The sequence below is a fragment of the Epinephelus fuscoguttatus genome, linkage group LG6 (assembly GCF_011397635.1).
Source record: "Epinephelus fuscoguttatus linkage group LG6, E.fuscoguttatus.final_Chr_v1".
Taxonomy (NCBI): Eukaryota; Metazoa; Chordata; class Actinopteri; order Perciformes; family Serranidae; genus Epinephelus; species Epinephelus fuscoguttatus.
Window position 1 is genome coordinate 13345676 of NC_064757.1, and position 24988 is coordinate 13370663.

The 24988-nt window shown below is 43.2% G+C and overlaps 1 protein-coding gene across 1 annotated transcript; it reads right to left on the reverse strand.

Moving 5' to 3' along the window:
* Positions 1 to 6990: 6990 nt before the first annotated feature.
* On the reverse strand, positions 6991 to 10634 carry znf703 (zinc finger protein 703). The gene is made up of 2 exons (XM_049579466.1): positions 9955 to 10634; positions 6991 to 9332 (listed from the first exon to the last, which is right to left on the reverse strand). Exons 1-2 carry the CDS (start codon positions 10219 to 10221, stop codon positions 7824 to 7826), a joined length of 1776 nt encoding a protein of 591 aa, XP_049435423.1. The 5' UTR covers positions 10222 to 10634; the 3' UTR covers positions 6991 to 7823.
* Between the last annotated feature and the right edge of the window lie 14354 nt (positions 10635 to 24988).

Sequence of the window (24988 nt, forward strand, 5' to 3'; positions counted from 1 at the left end):
GTATGCTGTAAAGCCCTCTGTGGCAAATTGTGATTTGTGATATTGGGCTTTATAAATAAAATTGATAATAAAATGTTTCAGCAATAATATTACAGCTACCCCCAAACCAAACGACTTGTTACAACGTTGCTTTTGTTATCACATTACCACTGACTTGGAATATAACAATCAGTTGGCTTATTTTTATAATCGTCACGCTGTGCAGGCACGTCATAAAGCAGCAAGCTAGTTGGAAATGCTTACCTTAGCAGCTTTTAGCACTTTGATTTTGTCGGAAGGAAAGATGACCTACCAAGGTGAACTGGCTGTAGACCTTCACTGGCTTAAAAACCAAAACTGGGTTTTAATTGTGGACAACTGCAGACTACAAAGGAGTAATGAAGCTTGTGGCTGGATATGTGGTGGATGAAATGATGCTCCATGAGTGACTCTCCATCTTTCGGGCAGAGCCTTGGATAAGTACCAGTCACAGGTGACAGAAAAGGTAAGGTGAAAAAAAAAAGGCTATCTAGCCTGAGCTACACTTACCGGGTATTACCCTGACATTCACACAGAGGCACACATTTGAATTCAATTACCGATTTTATGGGGTAAAACAGAAAAGCAACCTAACGAGTATTGTAAGGAATCAATAAGTAAAGTATCATTATTATTTTTGAAAAGAGTAACAGCTAATGAGTAATATTTTACATTTTTAAAGTAACGAGCCTAACACTGTTCCTAACACTGCATTACCTAGTGGTGACACGTAATGTGTAAAAAGCATGTGCCACAGCGGTTGCAGTTTCAGACACATGGTAAATATTGTGCAACAGACGCAGTTTCGACTGAAAGGCGCTAAATCTACCTGGGTAGGCTTAGAAAAAGATTGTGGTTTGTTTAGTAGGCCTGTGACATGTATTGTCCCATAAGTACATCATGCTATGTGACATCACCTCACCTAAGTATGTAAACTCCATACTGTACATAGGTATGTAAAATTAAATAACTCACTGTTGACTTTTGGTTTCACGTGGGACACGAACAGCGGTCTCCAGAGTGAAAGTCCTGTGTGTGTTGTTTTGTGACTCTGTCACTTTTTATTCTGTATGGGGTACTGCATGGGGTCCTAACATTAACCCCTGTCCATTGCGTGATGCCGTAGAACCAGGGTATTCATGTATTCACCATGACAACTGAGTTTCCATTGGCATTGTTTCTGTGGTGCCAGCCCCTTATTTTAACACATCATGTTCTACCACCATGGAATGTGGCTTTAAAGGACAATTTCGGTATTTTTCAACCTGGGCCCTATTTCCCCATGTGCATGTGTGCATATGATTCATGGGTACAACTTGTTCTAAAATTGGTTCAGTATTGAGGGAGGTGGATGCAACCGGGAGCCGCGAAACGAGCTGAAACGGTAACGGGGGCAAATGCGTCCTGTATAAGTTTGCGCATTAAAAGTGCTTTTTTTCGCCACTGACCGGTTCAGATCGCCAGTGTTATGAGTGCTATGAGTGGAGTCAGCTGTCAGTCAGTGTTGGAGCAGAGAGGGGGAGGGCTGCCCCGCTGGGTACTGTAAGTGAGTATGTGTGTATGAAGTGTGTGTGTTACGCCAGAAGAGTCAGATTCAGAGGATGGAGTCTTTTATGTGCTACCCCCTGGAGTGTTACTGGAGTTTTTGGAGTGCTCAAATAAACGGGCATTTTTCCCGAATGCAAGAACAGGATGTTGCGCAACACCCCGTACAGTTTTCATAGGCTGCCTTTGTCGGACTGCGAGATGCTGAAGTTGTGGCTAGTTGTGCTACAAATGGATGCTAACACTCCTGTCCAGACACTGCGCCTTGCAGACCATCGGGTCTGCAGAGCTCACTTCTCCCAAGATGACTACTGCCAGCCGAAGAAGAGAAGACATCCAATCCCGAAACACCTCTTCCTCAAGAAAACGGCTGTCCCACGAGTAGAGAGAGCTAGAGACACAGTAGAGCAAAGCTCTCGCAAGATGACGTCACACACAGCCCAGGAAAGGCTAAGTTAATATGCTATTTACAGAGATAGCACTGGCGATCTGAACCAGTCAGTGGCGACAAAAACACACATTTCATACACACATACTCACTTACAGTACCCAGAGGGGCAGCCCTCCCCCTCTCTGCTCCAACACTGACTGACAGCTGACTCCACTCATAGCACTCATAGCACTGGCGATCGGAACCTGTCAGTGGTGAAAAAAGCACTTTTAATGCGTAGACTTATACAGGACGCATTTGCCCCCGTTACCGTTTTAGCTTGTTTCGCGGCTCCAGTTGCATCTGCCTCCCTCAATACTGAACCAATTTTAGTACGAGTTGTACCCATGAATCATACGCACACATACACGTGGGGAAATAGAGCCCAGGTTGAAAAATACCGAAGTTGTCCTTTAAGAGGTCGTGGTCATTTCATGAATTTCTATGAGAACAGGCTGCGTGTTTGCCTCTGTTAGCCCATAGACACTGAGCACCTTTGCTCTTCAAATTACTGTAACTTTTCATGATCGCACAATAATGCTTACAAAAAGATAACTGATGTGGTAAGTTTAAAGATCAAAGCCTTTTTATACTGCTACAACTATGATGCATTCAGGTACTAGTAGAAAAATGTCAAGCCTGGTACATCCAACTTGGCTCCTCTTTACATGCTATTTCTGAACTAGTTTAGAGTTTGTAAAATTGTTCATCAAATCTAGTGCCTTCTAGTTTGCTTTATTAAATTCACCATTATTTTAGTTAGTTAGTTTGTTAGTTAGATTGAAGATTTGGTGTTTTGATGATCGTGGTGGAGAGCGCTGTCTAACTCACAATGGTCCAAAATCTCCCACAGAAGTTCAATGGGGTTGAGACTGATGACTTGGAAGACCATAGCATATTGTCCACATTCATTTAATTCCACCCCTGACAGAAAGCAGTAACCAGCATTTTAAAGTGACGTGTGCAAGCTTGCAGAACCAAATCCTGGAACAAGTTTGCGCACTACTGAAAGGAAGGTTAAGATCTTATTATTATCATTTATTATTATACATAATTATCTGATCAAGAGAACATTATTGTACTTGGAATTGTGGAAGGAAGCTGCTCCAAACCAGCACACGACATGCTAAACCTGGAAGTCCTTACAGTAATGCGGCTGTTATTGTTTTCACAGCGAGCGTTACAGCATGACTGCAGACGTGAATGAGAAGAGGAGTTGAAGCAGACCCTAGTCAGTCACAGGGTTTATGTGGAGAAATAAAGCAGAGATTGTGTGACAGGCCCTGATGAGGGATGTGTTCACACCATCTGGGTTACTTTAACACTGCGGTCACTGTTGGATGCCGAAGGCTCTGTATTGTGTCCTGATGTTAAACACAGAGGTGGTAGTCATGGAGTTGAGGTTAATGTTTTGTTCTGGAGACACAGAGAGCGAGAGGGAGAGAGACAGAAACCCTCCTTTCTACCTCTCTCTCTGTCTCTCTCTCTCTCTCTCTCTCTCTCTCTGTCCTAGCTGTCAGCAGGGATGGTGAGCCGGGGTAGAGCTGGCGTCTAATTGAAGAGCAGTTCCACACCCTGTCGTCATTAATCACCAGGCCTGTCAGCCGGCTGCTCAGGACCTCACAGTGGCACTCTGCACTGACGCACAGAGGGGAAAATATTAGTCCCCTCCATCACCATCACTATCTCTACTGATACTGCTACTACTTCTTTGATTACTACTATCATTCTCGTACTGTTGCTGTTGTTACTATTGCCACCACCATTACTCTGACTGACTTCTACACACCTACCACCATAAATACGTCTACAACTACTAAAAGGAATAATCCAGTATTTTGGGAATACCTTTAATGTATATTATATTTACGTTTATATGTACGTTATTGTACGAGTAAACAAGTGAGATATAATGTGTTAATTAGTGAGTTTTTAAAGGTGCTGGATGTATTTTGTTAGCTCTGGATGGAGCCACACTTGCTGTTTCCCTGTTTTTTCCCCAGTTTATGTATAGCTTTATCTTTAAAGTAGCAGTGTGCACTATTTAGTGCCACTTAGTGGTGAGGATTGCAGATTGCAACCAACTTCTCCCATGTGCCAAGCGTGAACTCAAGGTTAGGATTTCTTCAGTGTTCATTGTTCAGGAGGTTTTTACTGAGAGTCAAATTATCCGCAGAGGTCTCTTCCTCTCCAAAGCAAATGGACCAGGTGATTAACACCATAAAAGCACTGAATAAGTCAGTTTTACATTATGGATCAGTGTTTCTCAGACACCAATTGTCATGCTGCAGGCGAGCCGCTACCCCAGTATATGCTAATGTGTGCTTTCTTTTTTCTCTCACAACTTAAGAACCTGATGTTCAAGACGTTTTTAACGGAAACTGAATTAGCCATTAGCCAGTTTCCAAAACAAACAGACCTGTGTTTTTCTGCTGCTGTTTGGCACATCATGCTAATTATGGTGGCCGATATGAAAACGCAAATGGCCCTATTGAGAACCAGTGACCACTCTGGGCTACTATAGAAACGTGGTGGTGCAACATGGCGGACTCTATAGAAGAGGACCCACTCCCCATCTGGATATAAACCGCTCATAAACACAACTATTCTTATTTTCAGGTGATTATACACTAAGAAAGCATATTTATTATATAATATTCCATATCTGCTACCAAATCCTACATGAAAGAGGTACTGATCCTCTCATCTAACTCTCAGTTTAATAGATTTAATAGTTTAAAAGAGAATCATATTTTTCCTGTATCTTCTGTAACTGCTAGCTGCTTGATGTACTTGAGGTTTGGAACAAAAAGGAAAATAAGTGCAGAGGAGTTCAGATAGAACAGCATGTTGTTGCCAATGCCAACCTGACATGTCGTGTGTTAGTTGAGAAGAACATAAGATTCCATAAGAGCTTTAGACAAGAAGGCAGATACAGTTACTTCCTCAAATGTTTAACTTTTTGTTAAATAATTATGGGGTGAAAAAAATATATAATTCCAATATTACTTTGGAAACTGCTATTTTTGCAGTGTATTTTCACGATTTAACAATATTAACTCCTTCTTCTTAGCAAATTTATGTCAGTTTTGAGGTTTAAGTCCCCACAAATGTCCCTGAGGTTTGGTGCTGTTTTTTGAAGACAGTTACTGGACCATTAAATATTAAAACTGGAAGGTTTCACACATTGCTTTAACGAAACATCTGCTTTTTTCTGGACAAAAATAAATAAATAATTTAACTCACAGACTAAGAATTCAGCCTTACATGTGTCACCATCTGTGGACAAAGGACTGAGGCTGAATACACATACTTACACACACACACACACAGCCTCACAGAGGCGACAGAAATGGAGTGTGTGGGTGTTGACTCAGCTGCAAGAGTGTGTGTGTGGGGGTAAGATGGATGGAGGAGATTGATGAGCGCGGGGATAGGGAGAATAGTGAGGCATTTGATGAACGAGTGTAAACTGGCAACAGTGGAATTAATTCCACCTCCCCGACAAGATTGAAAGTTCTCCCCTCTGCATGACCTCCAGTGTGAATCATCTTCACATTCAAGCCAATATAACAGATTCTCTATCTACAGAACAGCATCCAAAAATCCACATTCATGCATCAAAAAAGCTGAATACCAGCACCGCAGATATAGAGTATATTTCACCAAGGGTCTTAGCGAGGTACCTGCCCTTCTAACACAGATTTCACCTGTACTTCACTAACATAACTTTAGGGGGCAACACAATCCAGTGTATCTCTAGTGGCATAACTCTGCAAGTTACAAAGAAATATGTCGCACTAAATACTGTACAGATGCAGCATTAAAGCCACAATATCCTTGACCTATTTTGTCTAGACTACTCTAAAAACTCCATCAAAATAAGCAGCAACAAGAAAGTAAGACCGTCCCGTTCCAAAGCAGTGCATGGCTCCAGTTTCTAAAGAAGAAAAATAAGCGTAGTGTCCCATAGAGCTTCCCAGAGCGGTGATCGGGGCGCCGTGACCTTGCTGGTGTGGCAGGGGCTGGATGTCGTTTGGGAGGGTCATCCATTTTGTTAATGGTCCTGTCAAGTGACACCTGTGCTCGCCTTTCCCCTGTCTGGAGTGCTAATGAACCGCGAGAGTAGAGGAGTCTGGGAGTCGGGGGTCAATAGCTGCCTCGGAGACTGCAGCCTCTTTGCTCTGTGCCACCTACACCCTGTCAGCCAAATAGAGTGGAGACACAGACACATTATCAGGGCCAAAACACTCTAATGGCAGTGGTGCGGCTTTAAGATAGACCGACTCCTTCCCCTCCAATTAGTATCTAACAGCTCTGAGCTGAGAACTCTGACTTCAGTTAAACCACAGCGCAGCAGAGAGCGGCAAGAAAATGGCTCTTCGCATCAGGACAGAGGCCTCCATGTTTGTGGTTCCTGTAAGAGAGCCCGCTCTCCTCAGGGGAGATGCCAAGACTTTGATGAATATTTCTCTATTAACCGCCTCCCATTGTCAGCTCTGGCCTTTGTGTTGCAGACCAATCCGTCAGACCGTGAGGAGATCCTGGGTCGACACCTCCCTCAGGTCATTATTGAAGTCCCAGTGACCCAGCGGCCACTCCACACACAGCCATCCACTCTGCTGAGGAGGCTGTTTTCAGGCCTCACAAACACGAATCAGCAATTAAAAGCTGCACTCGCAACAACAAAAGCAATGTGGATGATGGAGAGAGGAGGAGAGATGGAAGTCCTCAGAGACTAGCTAACAGGGCTAATGTGACCTGGCCTGCCCTCCTTGGGACAGCCCTGTCAACTGATATGAGCCATGAATAATTACACATGGACACATATAGCATGGCTGTAACATCCGTAATGATAGATAGACCTAGATAAGTGCAGTGCAGCAGTCTGGCAAGATTTCCTCCATCCTCTGACACTTTTGACAAATAGCCACTTTTTGGTACTATACTTAGAAACAATAAGGAAAAAAACAAGATGAAATGCAATCATGTCTCATTTATTAAACAAAATAAGACCTTTTCCTGTTGGTTTGATAGCACAGCCATCATCAATTGTTTTTATTTATCTTTTCTTATCTCTGTACCATTTGCGTCGGTGACCCCAACCTGCTGACCCCAAGTAAGCTTGAAAAAATATTACATCTTTGCATATTTACAAATAAAAATAATGGCATTGTTCAAGATAATTCTCATGGACATGCAATTTCCCAGGGTCTGAATAAGATGCAAAAAAACCCAAAACAAAACAAAAAAAAAAAACAACAGCAGAGAGGAAACGAGATTAAAAGAGTTCCCCAGAATAAAGCTTCACAGTCCATCTTCATCGTGGTGCAAGGTTTTTATTTTTAGAGTGTATGATAGGCATAATGGTACTATACTTAAATCATTCTTTTTCAGTTAGAATATTTCAGGACAATTTATTTGGACAGCAAAATCCCCCCCCCCCCCCCAGAGTTGAATACCAAGCGCTTGAGTGAAAAATAAATACAGACTTTCAGTTCTGGGAGACAGATATAGAGAAAAACAAAACAAAAACCAAAATCAAGACTGTTGTAATAATCCCACAATTCCATCATTTCCGAGCTCTGTGTCCTGCTGTCTTTCATCACTACAGTCTGTTGGTTCTGCAGACAATCCATCACAGGGTCTTCTGCCTTTGGGGCGCCAGTCACAATCCTGAGGCTAACAGGTGGTATTCCTGGCAGGCAGGCCATCAGGCACGATGCCCTGTACTGGTGATGACCCCAGTCTCAACAATCCATCTTCAGGGCTGCTCTGGAGAGTCCAAGCTGGTGCCTGCAGTCTTTGGGCTTCAACACTATTTCTGATATCACTGGTATCCAAGGGCTGAGGCCGAGCCCAGTCTCTGACTGTAGAGGGCAAAGGGGGAGTAATAGGCTGAGGAGGAGGGGAGGGATGTCATAGGAAGTCCTGGTGCTCCGGGCAGGTGGGATTTGCTGTAGGGGTGGTAGCGAGCCAGGCCCAAGCCAGGAGAGCCTCTGAGGGAGAAGGAGCTGGGCAGGGTACCCGGGCTACTGGGTGGGGGCAGGTGAAGGTGGCAAGAGGCTGTTGATGAAACCGATGACGGGTAGGCCGACAACAGCTTACTGTCCACCATCCCAGGCAGGGCTGTGTGGGTTCGCAAGTGGGCTAGCAGCTCCTCTGACGTGGCAAATCTCTTGTCACAGGGACCTCCGACAGACACCCAGTTACAGGCGTGAGGCAGAGGTTCATTGGGAAGCATAAAACCGTAGGTGTAGAGGGGATGGGACAGGGAGGGGGTGGTGCTGGAAGACAAGGAGCTGGGGTGCAGGGAATGGAGGTGGTGTGAGGGGTAAACCAGGGGGAAACCAGACTTGAGGCTGGACGGATCATGGACGCAGGTGGAGCAGTTACTTCCTCCTAGGTGGGGTGCACTGGGGTAAGTCAGACAATAGGGGTCCCGACATAAGCCCTGCATCAGGGATGGAGGTGAAGCTCCAGTGAGCGGACTGGAGCTGGGGTGCTTCCCCGGAAGTCCTAACCCCAAACTTGACTTGGTGGGATCCAAGCCGGGAACAAACTGGGAGGGATAGCCAGCATAGGCCCCCACAATGGAGCCATGGTAGCCCATGGTAGCAGGAGGCAAGGGGAAGACAGAATGTCCTGGTTTAAAAGGGGAGACGGGGGCGATGTGCCCAGAGCTCAAGCCAGGCTGTGAGGAGGCCTGTGGGTCGGCCTTGCTCTCCGGCCGCGGGCTGCTGGCAGAGCTGGCATTGCTGGAGTTGGCGCTGGCCCGAATGTGGCTGGAGTTGGCTAACTGAGCCCCATCCATCCCTGACTTAGCTGCATCTGAGTCTTTCTTGCCAGCGCTGTTGTTATTACTGTCCGAGCTGGACTGCTCTGAGCTCCCAGGTTTGTTGTCTATATGCAGGGCCTGGGAGTGTGACGGGGGCCGTGTGGAGGGGGAATGGCTTTGTCTGTGGGGCTGACTCTGAGAGTGCAGGGGAGGAGGGCTGGAGCTGGGTGACTGGGAATGGGGAGGGAAGGATGGACATGAAGCAGTGCCACTGCTGGAGCTTCCATTTGGCACCCTGAAAGCTGCTTTATCTGAAGGCCCCTTTGTCACCAGAACATCCTTACGACAGTCGCCTGATGATTTGGAGTAAGGCTTGAAGCTGGACTTGTCTTCCAGGGACTGGTGCTGCTCTCCAGACTTGGAAGATCGACCAGATGATTCCTTGTCTCCCAGACTGCCTGAGGAGAGGGAAGCCAGCTTGGAAGAGGAGGGGGGGTCAGGTTTGCCAATTTGAGAGCAGGTCTGGGCCAGCAGAGCCAAAGGACTCTTCTTGGCATCCAGCTGAGAGGAAAAAAGAGAGTGAGAAGGTTAACAAACTGTTTGTTTTTAAATTTGTTGAATTTTAACATCATCAGACATGTCCACGGTATAACAGTAATAATCACATTGAGCCATCTCTAAATTAATATTCTACTAATATATTTCACTACACAAACAACACACTGAGGACAGAGAAACAAATCCAGCAAAGTCCATATCAGCCCGGGGTTGTGTATTTATGTCTGGTGTGAAAAAAGGAAGTCACATATTGCTAGAAAAACAAAGTTTAAAAAAAAAGAAAGTAAGAAAAAGAAAGACCAAAAGAAAGAAAGAAAGAAAAGGGGCTTCCATAAAGAATTTGAAGGAATATTTAATTATAAAATAAATAAAATGAACGGGTTATAGTATATTTAAAACAGTGTACTATTTAGTTATTTTACATTTCTGAACTCTGTTTCCTTGTGAACTTGCCAACAAATCGCTGTGCGTAAAATGGCGCATGTGATGGCATATTTATTAAAATAACATTCACAGCAATCGCCGCCATGGTTTTAATATTATCTGAATAATACCAGAAAGAAAGACAACATCAGATAATAGCAACAGATCTTGGAGAAAATCTATTTTCTTTTTATTTACTTACTTCAATGCTGACTGGCGCGGACGTGAGGGGCTGGAGATACTCCGGGTGCAGCAAGTGGCCGCTGTGCGCCGTCAACATCTTTACGATCCGGATAGGAAGCCTTTTAGCCTGCCGCAAAGGATCCGTCGGAGAGGGACAAGAAGTGGAGATGAAAACGGACTGTCTCTCCGCTCCTGTTCGGTGTCGATCGCCGCTGGCGTCGGCGGCACTGCGCTCCGTGGACTGTCTGCGTAAAAGCGGTTCAGGTCCACCGGGGGGATCTCTCATCTGGATCGGGGCTCGAGGAGGGACGATGGCATGTAACGAGCGGACGCAGGATTGAAATTCATTCACCAGCACATTTCATGATGATAAATTAAACAGAAGAGAGTGCGGTAATCCGGAAGGGCATGTACGCAGTGCGCGTCCTCCGTGTCGGACCCAAGCTGTCTCTAACAGGGAACAAATTGCCCAAATGTCATCCACTATCGGGCTCTTCAACACCACCCGCTAATTCTTCCTAAATAATCCTTTATCCAGTGATGAAAAAGAGAAAAAAAAACAAAACACCAGAAGTAGTCACTGCTCGTCAAAATACGGAGTGCAAGAGGAAGGAATATCCCCGCAGAGGTTAGTGTGACAGTCCTCCGGTGTGTGTATCTCTGTCCCTCTGCAGCAGTCTCACAGTACCTTACTTCTTCCACATACTAACGACGTGATGGGAGGGATTTCAAAGCAACGAGCCGCCGTCCAATCACAAGTGCCCGCATTCATGAGGAGGGGCGGGGCAATGGGAGGGGGCGCGGTTTGTCTTCTGGCCTCACCCTCATACCCAGGCTGTAAAACATGGCTGGAAATCTGTGTCAGTGACCTCCATAAGCCACATGCAAACTAAACGTGCCAAATATAAATACTGTATCACAGTTTTAACATTATGCACTGTGTGACAAAACACAAATATCCCCAGTAAGGGTCAGCTATGGAGAACGAACTTTCTGTGTCCACCCTGTTCTTGTAAATATGTGCAGAATAATAACCTACTGTCCATATGAACATTTCATGACTTTATTAGATTAAACCAACGAAACTGCAACTGCTGCTGGGCTTGATTCAGTTTTTCCAGATTAAAGCTAAATGATATGATTTGATTTTCATGTATCTTGCTGTGACGGTGAATGACATCTTCAGTCAGTGTCATCTTCACTTACATAAAAGTACTAACATTACACTGTAAAAAAAAAACTACACTACAAGTAAAAGCCCTGCATTCAAAACCTAACTTCGGTGAAAGTATAAAAGTATTATAAAACTTTAGTTCATAGTGCTGTTCTTGGATTAATATTACTGCTGCATTAATGTGTATGTTGCATTTTTCTGCTGTAGATGTAGTAGTTTGTGCTCATTTTAGCTCTTTTATGTACTGGTGGTTAGTTTACACCATTGTATTACGTATCTCAAAAAAAAATCAACTTGGTGGTGTCAGAAAAATAGCCCTGTTTTCAGATTTGTGACGATGCATTATCGAGCTGATCCCAGAGGGATTTTAAACGAAAACATAGGAGAATTTTCTTAACATATAGCAGGAAATGGAAATACTGAAGTAAAATACCTTAAATTTGTATTTACCTACAGTGCTGTAGTAAATGCACTTTGTTACATTCCACCACTGTCTACATTCTTTGTGTTGACAGTCACACACTCCAGAAACAAGCTGTGGTTAATTTTACGGATGCATCAACATTACTTTAAACTTTTTCTCCAGCTTGTACTAAGGCTTAAAACATAGAAAACAAAAAGACAATGGAGTCGGTTGCCACATTAGTGAGCCCAGAAACTTAATTTAATTTTCCATAGAGAACATCATGGGGATTTCCATCCTGGCTGGAGTGCCTCTTCAGCTAATCAGATGGCTTGACATGAACTATCCGATCCATAATCTAAGATATTACAGTGCTGTTGTGTTCAGTTTATCCAAAGTAGTGTCATGGATCATTGATTATTAGCTCGACAAAAACCCGAACAAGCCTTTCTCCTGAGGTTTAATAGGTAAAGTTGTTTGACATTTCACAACAGGCTGGTCTTATCAAACATACTGCCATCAGCCTGACTGTAATGGCTGCTGCCATTTATCTGCAGCTGAGAGGAAAGGCATGAAGTCACTTCAGCATCACTCAACAGCGTCACTGTTTGACCTGTCATCATTAGGCTCAGTCGTCACTCATCACCCACGCACTGACACTCACGCTTCAATGACCTACAGAGATCCAAGGATACATGAGTGCAGACGTGCACGCCGCCGGGCTAAGTGCGGTACAGTCTTCTTTTGAATCCGCCTGTTTGTTTAAAACTGTCTGTCACCACCTCGGGCCGAGACACATAAACAGGTGACGCATAACAACTGCTTTCTCACTGTGAGATTTAAAGGTTACGCCGAGAGCTTAAAGGGGATTTCAAACATTTCTTTACAACGCAGACTGCTAGTTAAGTTGTGAGGGTTTCCGATAGTGCTCTTGTTTATCGCACAGTCACACACTTGTTAAAAGGGTGAGTGGGTGACTTGCTGCAGTGTGGGTGGAGTTGCATAAGGAAGGGGGGCGTTTAAAAGGAGACCAAAGAGGAGGGCATTGGGAAAAGCCAGACAAAGGCAGCGAGAGAATGAAACAAGGGAGGGCTCAAACAACAGGGAGCAACTCCTTTCATGTGCCCCTTGATGTAGGCTGGTAACAGCTGTTTTGGCGTGTTGATGACTGATGGCTGTTTCCTGTTGTGGATATTTTAAGAGGACAGCTTTCCCGTTAAAGAGGCTTCTCAGCATGTCCAGGTCCCGCTGGCCCTAGGGGCATTTCCATGCCTTTCCATGGCTGTATCAAAGCAGTGGGTTTGGCTGGAACAACAGCCAAACAAAACCCTCAGGATGGGGCTGATAGGGGCTGAGGAGGAGTGAGGAGGAGCGGACCCCACATGTCCCTGTGATCCTGTGATTTATAGAGCCGCTGAGGCCTGTAATGGACGCCATAGCTCCGTGGCGGGGCCTAATTCATCCCCGTGTTGAAAAGCTGCTGTTTGCCTGACTCCAGAGTAAATATATAATGCTGACATTAGGCAGCTGAATTCTTCAAACCTGGCTCAAGCAAATCCTCATCTGCTCGTTTGTCAATTGCTCCGTGTTTGGAAGTGCTGAGGTGTTTTGTGGCACACACGGGGATTAGCGTTGTGTAGATGCTCTGTGTGATTGTTTAATGAGGGGCTGACAGTGATGTGAGCTCATAAGAGTCTTGTTTCTTTTTTCTTTTCAAGTTATTATACTTCTACAGGCCCTCACTGGTGTCAGCCAGACTTTGACAAGGTCTGGCAGCGTGTAGTACTGTACAAAGAGAAGGAGAGAGAAATGATAAAAGCGCCAGAGAGGCAGAGGAGGGAAAACGAGTGTAAATAACTCCTATTTAATTATCTGTGACTGACTTATGGGGTGTGTGGAATGGGAATAGAGGCCTGAGGCTGGGGCTCTGCTCTACCCCTAGTGTTTTCTCCAGCAGTAATAAAACCAAGGGTGAAAAAAAAAGTGGATTAAGACAGTTTCATGGGGTGTAGCAGACATGGCATTTAGACCCAAACACTTAAAAAGAGCCTCGCAGGCAACATTCCAGCCAGGACAGAATGTTGAAACAAGGATTTCCTTGAGCTGAAAGGTCCACAAACAATATCTACACAGTGTACTTAATGTATTCACACTTCCTCGTTTATCTTTCTGCGGTTGCCTCTCCCTCTGTCTTTGACATACACATACTAATCCTTTCACAGTTGAATGTGCACGCGCTCACACGAGAAAATGCATCCTGTGCACACAAACACAAACAGACAGGCCATGCTGTGCAAGATGCCATCTTAAAACAGTGTGTTTTGGTAGTTCTTACACAGTATCATCTATCTGACTGTCTATGTATTATATCTGTGTGTGTGTGTGTATGTGTGTGTGCGTGTGTGTCAGAGTCAGAGCTGTGGCTGACAACCTTATCTCTCCAGTTTAGGAGGGAGATTGTCTCTCTTGTCAGCTCATCACGTCTCGCAAGCTAACGCTCTTATCCACTCTGCCTACCTGTCGTCTATCTGTCTGCATTATAATCACAGCGGGATAATAGGCTTCCCTCTCTGTTCGCAGATTGGCACTTTTATTTCCGAAACCTACACCACGCAGGGTTCCGCCTTGTCGTACTTGCTACACCTGAAACACATTCGCAGACAGGCACATAGGCTGCACACCGCCCACACCCGTGCAACCTCAAGTCTTCTCTCCACACTCAGAAACAAAAGCCGCTATTGTCCTCCACACGGAGAAGTTATCAAGAGCGTGAAGAGAGGAGGAGGAGGAGGAGGAGACAAGGGGAGTAGGTGGAGGGAGAACGGGGCCTGTGCCGCCAGACAGCGTCTGCCTCAAATCAGATCGTCCTACATTGTTGTGTGAAATTTCAGATGACATCAAAAGATGTTTTTTCTCCATTGGCCTGATGACGGAGGGGGGTCATTTTGATAGAAGCACAATCAAGGTATTCACAAGCTGGAGCCGTGACAGGTCTGGTAAAAGGAACAACAACAGGCCATGCAAAGAAAATCTTCCCAGCACATTCCTCACGCTTGTTAAAGTCAATGCTGCTTCCTCCGCTCATGGTCAGAGTCACCGCCTCTGTGTCTTCATCACCAACCTTTGTTGAGAGGGAGGCTGCTGGGAACATACACATTCCGTCTTTCTTTCTGTCTTTGAAACCACTTTTGTCATAAAATCAATACCACAACACATTTTCTCATCAGGAAAATTGAGTTGAGTTTCAAGAAAGAGAGTTTCTCAATCTAGCTTCTCAAACGCGGCCCCACTGGCCTATTTAAACGAATGACTCTCTGGCATTCATGATCTGACAAACAACAGAAGTTTCTGGAGGTTGCAGTAGCCACAAAGTTCCTGCCAAACATAACCGAGGAAGATGATGAGGGATGGGACGGGCGGGGCTCAGCGGTACGTGTCAATCATCACAGCCCGCAGTGAGGCGAGTCATGTCAGCTGCCACGGCTTTGATGTGACAAGGGATGGCATTGCTCAATTAAAAGCCTATCAATGTGTAAGTAAATCAGCGCCTTTCAGGCTTGACACATCAAACAAACGGTTATTGAAGTGGCCCGCCCATGCCATTAATCTCTCTGCATGTGCTTGCCAACCCTGGGTCACCGCAGGAGCAGAAAAACCTGCAACACTGAGAGTATTAAATGTTGGGGAAATGACAAAGTCACTTTATAAGACCATTTTCAGGCCTAATGGAAAACAACATATGCTGTGTTTTTTGTAAACGAACTGTTTTATTGAATTGAAATAAACGTGGTGAAGCAGAAATTGGGGATTACTTTTATGAATTCTCCTCAAATAAAAAAAACAGGAGTCTGAGAACAGGCAGTAATGGAAAACGCATTCCAGACACAGACCTCGTGTGGCCAAAATATTTGTCTCAACTGGGTCCTTGTGGTGACAAAGCACCGTGCTTGTCCGTGGCAATAATTCACCAGCTCAGATGAATACATGAAAGTGAAGCACTGCCATATATCACGCCTCCCGCCCCATGTGCTCCGTGTGAGCCTCGCAAAGTCACACACGGCCGTTTGTTATGCGACCGTGCATTCTCATTTCGAACTCTGTGTTGAGGGCTACAGGCCAAGCTGACACTTATGAAATATTTCCCTTGCTGACCTTAGCTACTGCCTCAGCTGGGGAGATTAATCCTCCGTCGGCAGACACTGGGAGCAGACTGCAACAACAGCACGCACACATGCATACAAACCCACACACACACACACACACACACACACACACACACACACTATACTTCTGGTGACTACAACACACAGCAGTAGCAACAGCACCAGGAACAACTCTGTTCTGTTACAGTGGTAATAATTACAGCTTCTGTTGATTTATTTCAGCTGCACTTGATGGTGTGCCAGTTACAGGGAAGGTGGGAAGAGTTAGATGGCATGCAATGAAAGTTATGAACCACAATCATACAGCAAGTATTGCTAACACACCCAAATGAATAATGAGCAGACGCTACAGGAATACAGCAGCTTCTGTGTAATTTAATATTCAATGCAACGTCCTACATTTTTCAGCACTCTCAGTATGGAGGCAAATAAGTGATTTTATGTGATCTGAATTTTGCAAGTTTTTGCAAATGAAAAAAAAGGTTTGGTTATTTGTATGGTTCACAACTCAGACAGAAAATTTGAATGTACAATATTCAAAAGTTGGTCAAATGGTCATATATAGTCATTTTTAGCCTCATCTAAAATGTCATGTCAAATAAAAAAAAGAAAGAAAGAAAGAAAGAAAGAAAAATTCAGACACCAAAGTTCAAAATGAAAATTCAAAGTTGTACCTGTAGGGAAACAGGAATAATCAATCAATTCTGTGGACTCAATCAGACCTCTGCTCCACCAGGCTACATGCTATCAGTCAGTCATGTAATCCAAGAAAGAGAAGTTTAAATATGAAAAAGTGTTTTTTTTTTTTCCAAATTGGATTCACAGAAAGCAAAGAAAGATCATAATATTTTGAATTTCATAAACATATATATATATTTTTTTAAATTAAATTCAAAATATTACGTCCTTTCTTTGCTTCTATATCTCTGCACTCTAACCCAGAAAAAGAAGAGTGTGAAGGATTGTATCCACATGTCCAACTCTGTCCTGCCTAAATGTGCAGCAGCAGATGACTTGGCCAAGTTCGGTCTTTTATAAAAAGGTTATTTAGTTGCCAGGAGAGAGAGCAAGCTGCTCTTGCAGTTCCTGCCAGAAGGTTGCACTACCGGTGTATCGTAAATTACTCAAGACAGCGTACAAGAACGGAGTAGGGGGGTGTCGGGGTGAGGAGCAGAGGGAAGATGGGAGAGGAAAGGGTGAAAGAGTAAGTGCAGTTTTCTTTTTGGTCCACGGTGATGAATGGGTTTCTGAACAAGGCAGAAAATACATCATATCACCTTTAATGGGTACACATTTCTGCAGCCATAACTCAGTGTTTAAAAATAGGGAGGGGAGGGTGAAATACGACATCATATATTCCTCCCAACGACACTTTTACGAGCCCTCCCTGCAGTATAAAGGCATTGATTGCTATTTCAAAGCTCCATGTAAGAGTCAGTGCTGAGTACCTCCAGCTGCCAGCAACGAGGAAAGACAGAGAAACTCCTTTAACACATGGAGCCCAAACCATTGCCTGGCCCTGCTGAATAAAGTCGTGGTTTCTGCGGTTCACACATAGGTTTTCAATCTGGAAAAACTCTGATTTGAGTCTTTTATCACAAAATACGAGTGTTTTTGAGAGAGATTAGGTGTTTTTTAAATATTCACCATGGGTGGTCATAAAGTAGGAGAACAGTGATAAGTTGTGGAAAAGGACAAAGGAAGAACATTCATCTCTCACTTAGGCTATTCAGATGATGATGGAGTTAAACATTTATTCTCCAGTTGGATTTCTTTTTATCCCATTGGTTAGCTAGTCAGGGGAGATTCAAAGTGGTCTTCTAAACTCTGGTCTCCAAGAAATTTGTAAAATGGCCACGAACTGTCTAAATTACGTGCCGGCATCATGGAAACAATGCTAATGGAAAGTCAATTAGGATCATTTGCTGTGGTTGACACATGAATTCCCTGGTTTAACGACATTGTGCAATGAACGGCGGTTAATGTGAGGATCCTGGTGGCATAAATAGCGAGAAAGTCCACATCAGGGTTGGGGTGGTGGAAGAAGGTGGCACACCAGACTTTCCAACCCAGTCTCACTCCGAAGTGGTCAAAATCCGGCGATTGGCCAGTGACTTTTGGCGTCAGACACTGACGAAAAAAAACATCTTTTAACGTCAGCATGATACATAGCTGGTGGCTATTTAATGGCAGCCGGTAGCCTCAGGGGGAAACACGGTGGGACAAGAATGAAAGTTCAGATGGTTGAAAAGTCTTGAGTATGGTAGGTGGGAGGGGTGGTGGATGGTACCAGCAAACACAGACTTTCACCCGGGGGTGTGGTGTTTGCGTCGTGCGAGATTGTAAAACCAAACCCTGTTCTTTTTTCCTAAACCAACCATGCTCTTTTGTTGTTGAAGGAAAAAAAATGACATTTTGCGTATAACAGGCAGAACTTTACACAGTGTCCCAGAACGTCAACAGCCAATGCACCGAGGGTACCTTGCAATCTTACCTGAGAATGTGGAAAGTCCATGACCAGATGTTGATATGTGATGAGGTTGGAGTGAGAATGTGTTGGACTTTCACCCAGGAGACAGTTGTTTGATTTCTTTTAACTTTCTGTACTTATGTCCTTTATGTATGTCAAGTTACATGATATACTAACGTAAATTTAAAAAGTATGTAACATGGCCTGATGAAGGTTACACCAACCAAAACGTTGCTTAAATAAAATGAAAATAAAAGAGTGAGACAGCTTTTTTTGATTTTTATATATTGTGAGGTTGCAGCCTCTCTCCTACGCACCTGCTGTTTTTGGGTGTGCTGAGATTTTTCCATACAAAAAGTATGTAACAAACATAGTTATTTTAACCAAAAACACATTTTTTTCCCTAAACCTTACAAAGTAGTTTTGGTGCCTCAACCAGACCATACTGCCTCATATATTTAAAACAAAGCGTGCCACCATCACAGTAGGGTGTTGTGGTCATTTCACGTATGTCAATGAGATCACGTTGGTTCTTCTCAGTTATTGGACTGGTTATTGGAAGGCTGACTTTTGATACAAAAGTGGACATGAGGTACTAAGCTGTTGATGTTAAAGAGGGATTATTCCAGATTTACTATAACTACATTAACTCTACCATCATAGAACCTGCAAGTACTGCGCTAAATTTTTGTTCTTTGACTAAAATGTATTGTTTCTATTTTTCAACATTCAACCATAAAAAATGTCAACATGAGTTTTTGTTTGAACCTTTCATGAAGAGACGAAATAAAGATAAAAAACAGTATGGTAAGTTATGCACGGAAGACCACTGCCATGCAAGCGGCTCTGTCAAGCTGTACTCATGTAGCATGTAGCATGTAATTCTCACAATAACATGCTAACATGCTGACATTCAGCATAATGTTTCCTATTATCACCTCTTTAGTTTACTGTGCTCGCATACGATTATATGCTAATTAGCACTAAACAAACTACAGCTTAAACTGTTTTGCAAGTATTTTGCCACAAGTGTAAATATTGGACAATTTGGAGTTTTGATGTGATGATGCGCTAGATTAAAGGTCTAGGGATCAGCAAAGCTATTACAAGTCCTCATGCAGGGATAAGAAAAACTTGGTGGTGAGTATGATTCATCCTCTGGAGATCATAAATGTTGAATGAACATAATTTAATGGCTGACCATCCAACAGTTGAGATATTTTAGTCTGGACCAAAGTGGTAGACAATGCCTCACTGGAACGAAGCCACTAGCATGGCTAAAAACAGTTTTTTAGTGACAACATTCAGCCATGTTAAAGACACTCGTCTTGTGTGAACAACCTCAGTAATTACCAGACCAGTCTGCATGGATGGTCATGTGCAGGTTGAACACTTCTGTGAGCGAGAAAAAGAGAGTCATTTTTCCATTCAAGTATTGTGAAAGAAGAGGATGGAGACACATTTAGAGTGAGAGACTGCTGACTGGACTTATGGCTTTGGCAAATTTGAGGTTCTTTTCAGTGAGCAGTTCCCAGCTGTAAATTTACAGTGTTTGTGTGAGCTGCTATTAAAACCAAATCCATGGCCTGGCCAAGGTCATTCATTTCAGCGGGCCTGCAGGGAGGAATTCTTCTCCTGACAGGCCGCCTGTCTTTTCAGTAAAGGAGAAAATGACAGACAGGAGGAAATTAAAGTGTATACATGTATGTATATCAACCTGTCCTTACATTAGATTTATAGTTGTGCTTGTAGAAAGTAATGTAGCCTAATTGTACATGATAACCTAAAATGAAACAGGAGGTAGATCTCATGGAGCTCAGACAGTAGTCAAAGCTGTGAGGGAGTGAAATGTAGACCCATCCTAACTTCAGCTACCTGTGTACCTTCTTCTGAGGAGAATCTGTTACTTCAGACGCCATGTTGTGCATGTATGTGTCTACTTTTACAGTATACATTCAGTGTATGTAAGCATGTTTGTTTATGAAAAGGATACCATGTTTGCCTTAGTGTTTTTGCACATATGTCTCTTCAACATTCCCTCTAAGTGAACTGAATTTAGGTGACTTTAATGTTCATCAGCAGTCTTGACCTTATAAGGTACGCTATGAGAATGTGTGCTCATTTTTAGGTGACCTCATCCTATAACACAGCTGTAAAAATGTGTGTGTGTGTGTGTGTGTGTGTGTGTATGTACATACACACACCTGGGGAACAGGCAGGCAGCAGCAATTTCATCATTGCTTATTACACAAAACATAATGAGAAACACAGACGCCACACACACACAAACAGGAATCCCACTTCTCTGGAAATCATTTAAGGCATTTTTTTTTAAAAACTCTTCCCTGTCCAATTGAGACAAGGCCTTGCATTGTGTGTCACATTTTGTGGTTGTGAATTGGTGTATTGTTTCTGTTTATCTGCTGTGAGTAGGGAGAATCTGCCCTTCAACAGGAGGACCCAAGATCAAGGCCTGGGAGTCAACAAACATACGCTCTGCTGAGGTGCCCCTGAGCAAAGGCACACAGTCCCCCCCAGCTCCAGGGCTGCAGCACTGTGGCTGAAAATGACCTCTGACCTTTTTAGTACAGTGGGTAAACAAATAGAAAAGAAACATTTCTCTTCAGTGACCAGATGGGTATGTTTGATGTATTTTTATTTTTCTGATTTTCCCATCACTTTGCTTCATAACTGATCATTCACTAAACCTCTCCCTCATCAGTGATTGTTCAATTCAATCCATCAAGCATATATGTGAGGGCTGTTGTAAGAGCAATATCACTGTATACAAAGAATTTGGTATTCTCTTCATCCTTTCCAAAACCTAAAAACAATCACAAAATGTAAGGAATGGATTAAACTGCATGCTCCCAGCTGGCAACCAATGTCAGGACAATGTCTAATGCCCAGGTCAATTAGACATAGCATACTAATGACAGATGACTTTAATATTTCGTTGGTTAAGTCGTGTTGTTAAGTAACCAGAACCCAATGTCTTCCAAATGTCTCATGCCAACATGATCTTGACATAGAATAATGACATTTAGTCGTGAGGTATGGAAGCCAAAGCCAAACATTCATCAAAATGTAAATGTCCACACAATATGAAATTATAACAGCGTTAGACATTTAAAATATCATCAACCAATTTTCGTTCCAACCAAAATTTAACATCTGCGAGATGTATCTTTCTGACGTCATACTGACCTTTGGTGCAAGCTGGGTTTGTCTCCTCTGGTGTAAGCAGCAAACATTAGCATGTCCTATGAAATTATCTTGCTACTTACAGTGGTAATGCTAACTTAGCACGGACTTAGGGAACTGGCAGGGTTTAAGTCCGTTGAATATCTGATCCACCTGATTTGGACATTTATGTTTTCAAGTACAGCTCCTGTTGGTAACCTCTAGATCATTTGAGGTTTGCAGTGCAGGTGTGAAAGGAGCTATGTTCAGGTAATCCAGAGAGCTGGAGCTGAACAGATGCCAGACTAATTTGACAAAAACACAGTAAATCACCTGATGCACACATCTGTAAATTTCTGGAAGGGGCTTAGAGCCTTGTGGACAGACTGCACCTTGTCCAGTACTGCAGTAGATTTTCTGTTTATTCGTCTGGCAAACACACGCAAAATGTTTGTTTTCTTTTTTATTCCCAAATGAGCTTTATTCTACTGTAGTGTTCACAGTTCTGAAAAAGAAAATGTACGTATATACTCAAAACATTTCCCTGGGTGCTCTCAGTTTCATCTGGAATATCTTTCCCAATTGTATATGGAGAAACTCCATGGCATCTCAAGTTTGGGTTTTAGCACTCTATTTTTGGACTGCCGCAGACCACATGAATAAAATGTTTGAATTTGAAAAAGGGTGAAGTTCCCCTTTAAATACTGCTTTCTCTGTATGCTGATTGAGACCATGTCTTTTGCTTTGTGATAAGTCACGGCTGCTGTTATCTCTTTCCATTTAGAACTTTTCTTGTCATGTAGCCTGAAAAACAAAGCTGTCAATATATTTGGATTAGGGACAGCTGGGGAAGCTCTTGGCATCAGTAGAGGAAGAAGTGGCCCCAAGAAGTTTTATGCACTCTGCTCTGCTCTGGGTGGTCTTTGAAGTGATGGAATGGATTTGTCGTACTGCTACCTTTAGCAGCAATAGTCTTTGGCATATTTTGCTGAGGATATTAGTCTGTTCCACATCTGCTCTCCCGAAACCAAACAACCTCCAGATGATAGACTTGCTGTTATTTTTCCCCCCGATTTAATTCTTTTGTGCTTGCTTCAGGATTGTCCTCCATTTTGTATTGATGTGAAGTCAGGACAATGATTGACAATGAATGATTGTAAATTGGTGGTGGGTGTTGTTGAGCAGTTTGGGGTGACTGTAGCCGCCTTCCCACCAGATAAAAAACCCACTACCTTTTGGCTTTTATCTTCAGTGGGAAAGGTTATAATTGGTATTCATTCCCAGGAGTGATTCTACAGTATCACAGGTATTTATTGGTTCCAGGTCGGATTGGCAGTGATGGATGCATGACACCTGAGTGGACACGCTAATTTTCATTCCTTTTCCAGCACAATTCAGTGACGTGCCACCACAAAATACCGTCCATCTCCATCAAAGTAGCACTTGAACACTATTAAAATTAGTCGGCACTGTGTTTGAAGACAGACTTTAAAAGTAGAAGACATAAAGAAGTAACCACCGTGACATCTTCACTGAGCTCCATGCTGTTACTGTTTGCTAACCCTGTTTTCTGGCACTTCTATGATGTTGAATGCGACACACCAGTAAAAATAAACAAAAAAACAGAAAGGCATGCTCATCTACTGTAGACTCATGTACACAGCTCTGATCCACTGATAATAGAAAAGCAGTCTATTGCTTATTTTTAGCGGGATTTCCCTTGTTTGAAACACCCTCATATATGTGCTAATTTTGGTGGAAAATGAGTATGTATGTGTGGTGGAGGGAGAGCAAATTTCCTGCATGTAAGAGAGACTATCTTGCACTTGGATCACTCCAGTCACGATGCAGCTCCCAGCAACCTAAAGTGAATGGGGCGTAAAGTGCAGGGGCAGCAACCCCTTCTTCGCTTCCTACCCCCCTACTTCCAGCACCCTCACTCAGATCATACCATCTTCAAACAAACACACACCTGTAATATTTCATGACTGCATCTTGCACAGTTGGGTTGACAAAAATCTGCCCACAGACAGAAGTACCAACCAGAAAACAAGTTGCAAAGTTGTCATGACTGCCAATGACTAAAATGCACAAGGAATGTCTTAGGATAATGATAAGGTCATCTGCCATATTGCACATATAGCCCATCCCTCAGAAGAACTAGAACCTCCATTTATAGGCCCTGTTTTGACATAAGCATGATCTCACATCTTTGGAGTTAGATCTCCAAAGACATGAGGAAATGTAAAGTGCAGCCACAGCCCTGTTTCTGTGTCCGACACTGATCAGTCTATTAAATCCTATTCTGGACGCTCACAGGCACATCATTTATTTAAGCTGAGACTGAGATGAATTATTGTTGTGTAAAATCCCAAAGCTATTTAGAAGATCAAAGTTCCACAACATAAATCACATTTCCCTGCAAATCCAACACAACGCACTGCTCTTTTTTTTCTCATGGCAGCACACACTAGCACATGTGGCACAACACACACTCTGGAAAGCGTCCACATACTGTACTTACACTCACAATGCCACATAGATCAAACACAGGTGTACACAAATATCCCTCTAGCTGTGCTTGGGGGAAAAGATCATTATGCAATACCTCTATGACGATGAGAATTCAGTGTGTCAGAGTGTTATGATTAACTAAAAATGATTAACCAATAATCTTTATTTCTCATATATGTACTTTACATATTACACAACCGATCACTTTGTTCTCCGTACCAGCAAACGTGTTCTCAACTTTGCTTCCACCTCCTCTGCCTTTTCATTTCTCTACATCGATCCTCTCTGCACCTCCACTTTGCTTCTCTTTCTTTTCCTTTATTGTTTTGTGCTTCTAGACATCCCTCCTGTCTCCAAGGACATCATCTGTATAAGAAGTATAGAAGTGGATCTGCTATAAGGCCGCTGAAAGGAAGTTATTTTGCAAAGAGATTTACTGCCTGTTTGACCCTAAGGGAGAAAGATGGGGGCATTACACCCTATGCAGGTGTATGAATGATTTCTCAGGCTCACCCTTCTTTATATTGAGCGCTGAATAAAAGACTGGCAGGATTTACCTCTTCATCAGATGAGGATTTTAACATCGGAGGGTAAATGTTCTAAACAATGAAGAGGAATCGAGGCTCTCTACTGTCTTTATTCTCGTTCTTTCTTTCTCTCCGCTAGATCACAGTCATCCCTCAGGCCAACCCATTATTGGAGGCAGAGCTTTCCGGAGTAAATCATCTGGTTAATTCCTCGCCTTACTTTCTCACCGCCTGTATTTGTCATCAGTGCTGCTTTGAGGCGTTGCTCTCTTTGATGATCCAGCCAGGCCGGCTTGTCATGCCATTTGCTGTGAGACTGACAACAATAAATTACAGTTGCTTATGATCAGTTATTATGTAGATATGATATAAAACATTTTCCCTGTTTTTAATAGAGACAATTGACTTGTAACAGGTAAATTACAGGGGCAGTTCACACGCTGACATAGCTGTCAATGCCTTTTCAAAGGAGCTTCTATTGTGTTTTTGTTGTGACTCATATTAGCACCATCTTTTAAGGAGGCATTAAATCTTTTATTTAGACATAATGCTGAGCTTACTTTTCTTAAGATGAAAGAAAACTGCCAGTGGGTTGGAAGAAAATCACTTATTTGAAATG

What these genes read in the sequence shown, in the direction of transcription:
- znf703 (XM_049579466.1), bottom strand. Translation starts at nt 10,221, where the DNA reads ATGAGAGATCCCCCCGGTGGACCTGAACCGCTTTTACGCAGACAGTCC. An exon ending in CCGCGCCAGTCAGCATTGAA is followed by an intron (nt 9,333 to 9,954) that starts GTAAGTAAATAA and finishes TTTTCCTCTCAG; the next exon opens with CTGGATGCCAAGAAGAGTCC.